Source organism: Lepidochelys kempii, chromosome 8 (assembly GCF_965140285.1).
Source record: "Lepidochelys kempii isolate rLepKem1 chromosome 8, rLepKem1.hap1, whole genome shotgun sequence".
NCBI classification, from domain to species: domain Eukaryota; kingdom Metazoa; phylum Chordata; order Testudines; family Cheloniidae; genus Lepidochelys; species Lepidochelys kempii.
Genome location: NC_136387.1, coordinates 64,045,335 through 64,054,969, shown reverse-complemented (window position 1 = coordinate 64,054,969; position 9,635 = coordinate 64,045,335). Strand labels below are relative to the sequence as shown.

General features: G+C 42.1%; 1 protein-coding gene across 5 annotated transcripts in view; it reads right to left on the bottom strand.

Annotated features, from left to right (window-relative positions):
- Positions 1-1,156: 1,156 nt before the first annotated feature.
- CRB1 (crumbs cell polarity complex component 1) overlaps positions 1,157-9,635 on the bottom strand; it is a 161,476-nt gene continuing 152,997 nt past the window's right edge. For 3 of the 5 annotated variants that reach the window (XM_073356740.1, XM_073356741.1, XM_073356745.1), the window contains one exon: positions 1,157-1,983. In XM_073356740.1, the coding sequence (XP_073212841.1) occupies positions 1,768-1,983 (216 nt within the window). In that variant the 3' untranslated portion in view covers positions 1,157-1,767. The remainder of the gene's footprint in view (positions 1,984-9,635) is intronic. The other 2 variants (XM_073356742.1, XM_073356743.1) reach the window with 1 other exon arrangement.

Here is a 9,635-nt window from a genome sequence, read left to right as displayed (position 1 = left end):
CCCCCCTGCCCTTGAGGACTCCCCTTCCACGCTCCTGTCTGGCAGAGTCCTCATAACCCTGACAAGGCTGGGCCCAGGATTCCTGGGGGGCTCGACCCCCAACCCTGCTGTGGTCACCTAGGACAGGGGCTAGGGTGTCCCCACTCCGGGGTACTCTCTCTGCACTGGGCATTTCCCTGACCCACTGACCATTACATACAATTTAAAGCAAATACAAGTTATTTAATCAACAATTAATTTTAAAAAGAATAAGGAAAAATGGAAAAGGTTAAAGGAAAACACATCACCCTGCTCTGTGGCAGGGAACATCACAAACAGTGTCTCTGGAATGTCAGGGCAGTTCACAGTCTGTTCCTTGTAAGTCCCAGGCCGCCTTCTCAGGCCCTGGCTGTGGGTTGGACACTTGCTCTAGTGGTGGCCACACGCTCTCAGGCTCTAAGTGGCAGGACCCTTCTTCCCAGAGTCGCCCCCGCCCTGGCGGGGTTATGATCCAAGCCTGGCCTGCAGAGCCTCTTGGCTGAGGCGTCTTCCTGTGCTGGGCCCACTGCCCAAAGTCCCTCTCGCTCTCCTCAGCTGCTCACCGCACCCAGCTCTGGACTGCTCCAGCCCCAGCTCCATCCCTCTGTCTCTGCTGCTCTGCCTCCAGCACCCTGGGCTGCTTCTTTGGCCCCTCTGCCTCTGGTTGCTACAGCTCTGCTCCCAGGACAGGTCTTCTCTGCAGGCTGCTTCTGTGACTCTGCTCCCAGCACTGACCTGCTTCCTGGGCTGCTTTTCTGGCCCCTCTGGCTCTGGCACCGCTCTGCTCCCCAGCTTAGCTTGGGCCCCTGCTTTCTCCTTAGCTCGGCCCCACTCTGTCTGACCCAGGCAAATCCAGCTCACACGGAGGATGGGACCTCCCTGGCCTCCTGACTCCCTGATTATCCTTTTCGCCCTGTCATTCAGGCTGACCTGGAGCATTGGCCTCTCCCCATTGTTCCTGGGGACTATCAGTCTCAAGGTCCTGATTTCCCAGAGACCCTTCTCCTTTTTAGTACTGGGAGCTAGCAACTAAAACACCCCCACTGAATGTTAGTAAGGGGGCAACAGTCCCCTTACACTTAAAGAATGGCATGTGTTTGTCACAGGAGGCTACTGGCATTAGAAAAGGGTGGTGAAACAGAAGGTGAAATTAGTGCATTGAAGGGAAGCAAGCCAATAACTTTTGAAAGGTTTATTTCGCTTCATGGGGAGCTTCCCCGGAGCTTCCCCAGACCTTCCTTTTAATCCCTGATTAAAGAATGAAAATAGATATGCTGAGACACAGTTCTAATGCTAATACCTCTCATGACATAATTATGATGAACTTATTGTACAGGCTTATTTTATTTCTCTGCATTGTCTTCTGCAACAATGATCACTAGGCAGTCAAAGGAAAAAGCAAAACAGAAGCTGTGTATCTGAGAGACGGGCACTTACATGTATCCCAGAAGCCATTACACTCTGTAAGGCATACTGCTGATTACCAAGGCTGAAAATTCCAGTGCAAGCAAAATTGTCCTTTGAGAAGCTGGTCCAAGTTCAAGAAGTCCAAGAAGCTGGCATCAGTTCACTCAAATACTGAAGACCCTTAAGGTTATTGGATTAAATGCCAAATATTTTCAACAGCCCCTAAAGTCATCACATATTCCTTGGTATCAAAAACAAAATTAACAACCATTTCCATCATATTTACTCTATTTCCTTTCAGCCAGATGCCTGCCAGTGTGTAGCACAGAGGAGTCTTTTCTGCTATATCAGTCTTTCCATCGGTGGCGGCTGCACCATGTTCCACATCTCCACACGGGATCCCTCTTTCTCCTGCCGGCTGGGGCTGTAGGTCCCTTGAGTCGCCCGTTTGTTGGCAGCTATGACGGAAATCACAATTGCCAAGAAGAGGATCAATAATAAGGCTAACGTCACTGAGCCAATGGCGGTGAATATGTTCGAGATCAAGTCAGCTGTCAACTGAAAGGATTGAAATAATTGCAATATAATTGATGTTAAGAACATAGAGGCACGTACACTGGAGCTACCATGGAAGGAAAACATTCTAGAGTAATCATTTCAAATATAATGTAAAATCTAATATTTTAAAGAACATATTTGCTAGTAGAAAAGTAGATTAGCCTTCCAAAGTTTGGTGCTTTAGGTCCTATGGAAAGTAAACCTATTGCAGCATGCTATCTTTCGAGCACTTACCCAGAGCTGAGTGAATCATGTATAATGACTAGTTTATGTGACAACTTTCTTTCTGTTTGCAAATTATTTGTGAGCAGATTGTGTTTTTCACAAACAGAGTTAGTATTCAGAAATTGTTTGCTGAATTTTTAATAACAATTCTTTGTCCATAGGTTGTTCACAAGCAGTTCATTGCAAGTCTTTGATATTTTAAATTTTAACAGTTTTCATTGGATACATAGGCACATGGCATTTCTATTTCCTTCACTGAATGAATCAGGTTTCTGGTGTGAAGAGTTGCACTTACAATTTCAGATTTTGCTTTCCATAAATACTTTTGTAAAACACACCATTTCTCTGAACATTCCTGCCAGTACAGTTGTTTCCTGGAATAGTTGCATAAGGCGAACACACAAACCTTCCCTGGGGACTGCATCTTCAGGCAGTGGAAAGACTTGGGTATTTCACTGACCCTGAGACCTATGCTGATGGGAATTTTGGTAGGGCCGCCTAAGCCAGACAGGTCTAAGGGTAGAGACCAGAGAAAAGCAGCGCACTGATCCTGGTTGGGGGTTGAATGATTGATAGATCAACAACTTTTCCTAAAAAAGTGGTAGAAACACAACAAGGTAGCTATTCCAGCAAACAGCACAATAGACACAATAGGGTTGGCGGATCCTTGTTTGGATCCTAAACGATGTCTGGTGGTGTAGGAAGGTTTCAGACTGAGAACACACAAAGGACACACATGAACATAACTGAAATGCATTTGATGGGAAATTCAAATCAATAAATATTCACAGAAAACATTTTGTAGTATCCCCCCAGATCGTACAGAGCTTGCGTCTTTAATTATGGAGACATGCTCATGTTTCCATAATTCCTTTTCAGGAAGCAATACAGTGCAGGATGGATATATAAATTGTATTCTTTTATACCCTGTTTTCATACAGCAATGGGAAAGGTAATAACATCAACATGCACCATGTACATGCAAACAAATCTGCCAGAAACACCTTTTAGTGTTGGATTTTTGGCAGATGAAAACATTTGTTTAAAACAGTCTTTCTGCAGTCATGGAAGCCATGGAAATGATGTGGGTGTCATGGAAAAGTGGTCCCTATGGACAGAATCACCCTGCAAGGAATTGGTCTTCCAGGCAGATTTTGCCATCATCTTTTGATTTGTATTACAAGTGACAATTGAACTGTTGTAGATGCACATGTGCTTGCGGCAGAACTTTCAAATCCAAAAGGTTTAGAAACAGAAAACAGCAGGTCAGAACTCAAATCCCATTTCCCAGAGAGTTAGGTACAGCTTGTTACAGAATACTATTACCCACACTGAGTGATCTGCTTAGTAGTCATTCCCAAGGAGTATGCAGGGATAGTCCTAGTGCTGAGGATAATACTGCATTCAGAACAGGGATACTCTAAGCTGGGCATTAATTCCTATTAATGTCAAATATACACATCTTGAACCCCACTGTTCAGACTCTTCTGCAATACAATGACAGAGCCACAGGAAAAATATTAAAACAATCTTTTATTTCTGGATTTTAAAAAATCCAGCTACAGTAATGAAAGCAAGTTTGGCTCAAGGTCTCTCCTAGGGGGCTTTATGACCAGCTGCAATTACTCTCTCCTCTGCCCTTGATTGTTAAATATGACTCCTCTATGATTTAAAAAATAATTAATTTTCCTGTATAGAAATAACCTACTCCAGGTGACAGATCACACAGTACCCAAGGACCTGAGATGAGGCGACACAGAACATGTCAGTCTACTATATTATTGAGTCATATTGAGAATGTCATTTCATAAGCTCTTCAGCAGGCATTTAAAAATATTGTTTTCTATTCCTATTGGAGATCCAGTTCTCTCTGTGTGTGTCTGTATGTGCTTATATGGCCCTCGTAGTACCAGAGCATCACACAATCATGAATGGATTTTTATCCTTAGGACACCCTACCAGGTATCACCTTCATGTTACAGATTGGGGAAGCAAGGCACAGGTGGATTAAGTTAATTGCCCTATCTCCTGCATCCCAGGCAGTGCCACTAGTTTATCCGTTCCCCTCACTCACAATTAACTCTGTGTTCCTGGGTTTGAATGAGACCATCTGTGCAAGTTTTTGTGCTCAATACAGTGGTTACTAGCTTAAATTTAATAGCTTGCAGTAGACAAGAAGTCAGACTACGTAACCTAATGGTTCCATCTCATCTTAAACTCTTTGAATCTGTCTGATGTTTTTCCAGTCAGCGACAGTGTAAATCCTATCATAACTACACCTAGGAAGAGACTTGAATCAACAGTAGATTCTAAGTTCATGTCCTATCACTGTATTTTTTGGAGATGAGGTTTAATTCCTCACAAACACAAATTGTATGATAATTTATACGTACAAAAAACACAAATACAATAGGAATAAATGTCAGAATTATCAAAGCTGCATTTGTACTGTATACTGATCAGTATAGAAATACATTTCTGTCGTTTCACAGTAGTCATTCTGCTTAATTTGTCACCTTTCTTATCTTTGTGCATAGCCATTCAGTGCCTGGATATTCTAGTCTAGTGCAATAGCAAATTACTATAGAAATGCTATGATGGAGAGGAACACTGCCTCGTCTGTATGCCTCTTGTGGTTGATTTAGGAGCATTCTTGACTGGATAGTGACCAACACCTGAGGAAGCCAGTGGACCTGCAGATGTTCCTAGAATTGAATCTTGTCAAAACATCTCAACCTGATCCAATCTGTCAAGTGGCTACAGCTTTGAGTAAGATCTGCAGAGCCATTTTCTATCATAAAGGGACATATTGACCAACTTTACTTCTCTGTTCAGTGTTCACTGCTGATTTTCCAATATTAAAAAAAATACACTTTTCCACAATCCACTCATCTAGGCCCTATTGAGCTATTAAAAACTTTGGGTCATAGGCTGTCCTCCTGATCTGTAAGCTCTCATAGCAAAGCTCAGGTTTACAGTGCGGGTAGCCTGATTAGCACTAGCAGTGAACTGATCTAGAGTTGCCAGAAGGTTCTGTAGTCTGGCCCCATCAGGATCAACTGTTTCTTCACTAATTGATTGCTGAACAGTTAATTTAATTTGGAAAACATAATACAAATTGTACTGTCTGAAAAAAGAATCCGAAATCTCAGATGTGGGCATCGGGATTGGCATGTCACAATATTTGGTGTTGATAACAACACTTGGAAACATTAAAAAAAAATCGTTCATGGACCCAGGAAAGATGAAGCCCTGACCAGCATCTTTAGGAACATAATTGTCCTGCTTTTTAAGGGGAGGTGGTGTCAATGAACAAACCCACAATAAAAACATGTTTGAATAATGGTAGGAGCTGGATTTAAAAGCAGGAAATGAAGAATTAAAGTCACAACTCTGTCTTAACTCATCCTGTTATTTTCCCTGGCTATTGCCTTGCACTTTGTCTGGAGCCAGACTGTGAGCCCCTTATTTGCATTAGTGAGCAGTTGCCCACATAACTAGTCCCTTGGACTCTAATGTGATTCCTCACGTGAGTAACTGCTTACCAACAGGAGTAAGATGTTCACTGGCCTGTGATACGTGTAAGGTCATCCACTATTCTAAGACTCCTGCAGTACTAAGGCACTGAGTAATGTATGGGTAATGTCTCCTTGAATACTGCACAGATCATCACAGCGGTACATCACTTTTCAATTTAGTATCACATTTTGCTATTATACTATGCCAACTTTCCCATGATAGCTGTGTTAAGAGCTCCATCTTTGATCTGAGCATTAGGTCATGGCCACTTGCTTTCATTATACAATATGCTTAATCGGTTTGTCACAGGGCTGTAATGGTATCCAACACAAGCAGTTTTCCCAAGAGCACTAAGAACAGAGAGAAAAAATATCCTGAGAAGCAAGGAAGGATGTGTGGTATATTTTATTACGTCTCAGCACAAACAAATTGCTGCAGAACACCTGGAAACTTCCTAAATAGGAGCATGTTGTAAAATTATTCTTCAGTACAGCTGGTTATCAGAATGTTACACTCAGTGGCTGCCTTTCAAAATTCAATATTTGCTAACAGATACCACACAGTTGCCACAGTTGTTTTCTAATCCAAGTACAGTGCTGTTTACAAATAATTAACTGTATGTAGGGAACAGATGTAATATTAAATGACTTATGTTAGGTAATATTGAAAAGATTATAATGGTGATCAATTTATAGGCATGATCCGTGATGTCTCCACTCCCAATATGAATAATTATTGGCAAATGCTTGCTGCTTAATGGTGACCACTATAGATGGAGGAATGACTCTGACATACTCAGACACCATGGTGATGGGCACAGCATAGTGCCTGAATGGGTGAGGTAATTTCTTAACTTCTTTGCCTATACTATAAAGCTTGGATCCTGCAAACTGTTCCATGGTGGCAGCCTTTGTACTTGAATGAAACACCATGACTTCACAAAGGCACCATACAGGCATAGGGGTCCATCAGCATGGAGCAGCTTTCAGGATCAGGACCTGCCTATAAGTATCCAGCAGCTCAGTATCCAGCATTTGGGAGTCATAGCCTTATCTTCATGTTCACATCAGTCTTGCAAAAAAAGAGCTGTGTTTGGCTGAGGTTTTCTAAGGGGCCTATGAGATGCTCAGTGGGAGTTGGGTGCCTAATTTCCTTAGGGCTCCTCTGAATCCTAGCCTTTATTATTGGTGAATTACACCTGTTGCTACGTTTTGCACTTCATCCTACTGCAGGTAACAATCATCAATAAACCTTTTCTCAGGGCTCATTGCTTTGTGAGTCAAAGAAAAACTTGTGCAAGATGGTATTTTTATACCTTTTTAAGCAAGAAAATAATAAAAGTCAATGTTACTCAATTAGTTCTTGCTGAAAATTGCTCTTAGTTAGCTACTGGACTTAAGCAAAAAGAAACTCAATGTTTGTTACATCACCCACTAAGCTGGGCTAGAGATTTTTAACATAAATTACTTGAATCCATTGGTAACTCTGTAATTGGGTTTGTGAATGGCTATTGTAAATTCCAGACTGGATGAAATAGGATACTAACTGTTGCTGTGTTTGCAGAATTATGTCGGTTCCATTCAGTATTGAGAAAACAATAACAAATACTCCTTATAATACTTCCCTAAAAAGTACAGAACTATGAAATCTAATCAGCCCAGATCTCCTACATCTAAGAAACAGTTACACTTCCCTGAGCAGTTAACTCAGAGGTGTCCTGTTTTCCTGGGTGCTATTGCTGAGGATTTGTAGGATGGTGAAGTGAAGGAAAAATACTGGTTTCATCTAGAGCATGCTAAAGCTAAGGTAAGTCATTTAAATGGCAGCTGCTTGCTGTGGGGTAATATGCACACAAACCTTCTCTGGCAGTTTGCACTTAACAGACTGTGGAACTCACATACACAGCAGCAGGAGACAACAGTTGAAATTTAAGGGCATCACCAGCATGGTGATGAGTGCCCACAGCTCCCCTGACAGTGCAAGCAAGGCTAAACACCAACCTTATTCTCAGTAACCAATAATCACTTACATTCCCCAGATTCCAAAGGCTTATGTATGAACTGTCCACAGGACAGCTCTGGCATGCACCCTCCTCTCGGGTGAAAGGGGAGAATCAAGTCCTTTAACTTTTAAAGGCCTACTAAGATTACCACGCAGGTGATTTTGTTAGTGCACTCTAGATGTACATACTTAGTTCCCAGCTCCCATTGTGTAGAGTGTGGGCAGATTGCTGGATAAGCAGGGCCCAATTGCAAAGCCAAAGTCACATAACACACACCATTCTTTTGTAATCACTTCTCACTCTTTTTGAAGAAAATTTGTAGCAAAGGAATTGCTCCCTTCTGAAAATTAGTAGTGTAGAATGGGGCGAGGTTGCCCCAGGAGAACACATTTTGACTAGAAAACATTTTTAAAATGCTTGACTGAATTCTGGCTCTGGGAGTCAGTGGAGTGCTGGGGCGGTGGGCTGTAGGGGGTAGTGCCTGAGGAGATGTGCTGGGAGGCATTATGGGCCTCATTCTCTTCTCACATCATTTTATACTACTGTGGCTCCAGTGGCTTCACTGGAATTAATCCTGATTTATGCAAACATGAGTGATCAGAGAACTGGGCCCTGTATCTCCAGGTATGGGGAGGGGGTTGGGGAATGCAGGCCAAAATGGCTCTTGCTGTCTCTGTGCAAAAGGAGCCACATGTGCTGCCATCGTGGTGATTGCTGTTGCATAGGGTAAGTAGTGACATGGCCTGAGAATAAATGTCTTTGTTGGGGCATGTGATGTGTCCAGAAACACGAGTGGGAGCTTACACTCAGAAAGGACAAATGGATGGATTCTGGCTACCTCTAGCACAGGGAGTGGTCCCCTTTTATTCCAGCACCTGCATAGGAACAGCCATAATCGGGCAGTTTAACAAGACAGAAACATCACTGGCAGCTTTACAATATGGGGAATTGTAAAGCCTCTGGAACATTCCCTGCACTGCCATTTGCATCACTTGCTTAGAAGTGTGCGGCTGCTGATGTGCACCACCAGCATTCCTTGAGCTGAGTAACCTTGAGTCCTGACGCTATTGGTCAGCTTATCGCTTAATTCCTAGTGAAGCAAATCTGGTCCATGTCTTCATGTTTACTGCCTAGAAATCAAAAAACATTTGCTATAGTACTGAATGACTATTGGCTTGAGTAGCTCTAATCCAGGTCAGAATTACTTTAAAGGGGGGGAGGGCATATAGCGATAATTTGACCAGTCAAAGAAAAGCCATAACATTGACTAAAAAGCCCATAGATACACTGATCTTGATTTGCAACCTTCTTATCAGAAAATCATTCTAAGGTTGGTTTCCAACAGGAGCCCCAGTAGTTCAGTAATAAATCCAGCCACTTGTACATAAACCTACCATAATGTGATGCACCGATAACCTTTGGCTTGGGGCATATGAGGCCTCACTTTATTTATAACAACAGTAAAGTAGCAATAAATTAATATCTTGACTTTGTCCCAATATCTTAACATGGCATTAAATTAGCAACACATGCAGGGCTAAATGAATTTTCCTTTTCCTGTTTAAAATGCTGTGAGTTCTTTACATACACAAATGAACACTGATTGTTCTGACTAGAATCACCTAGAATCAACAGCTGCTGTTCCAATATTAAACATCGACCAGCAGAGCCTGAGAGCTGTGCAGACCTGTATGTTGGTTTCTCTATCTAAAATAATAGACACTATGGACTCAGTTGAATTTAATGGATCCATGTCTACTTGAGCTGTATCTTGCTCAGACTTTTGGAGGTGACAAGCTGTTTCTTTAACTCCCTCATGTAATGACCATTAGTCTAATTCCTTCAACCTATCATTTAAAACTTAATTTTATTTCATGCATATTATGGTTTAATAATACCTTCAATG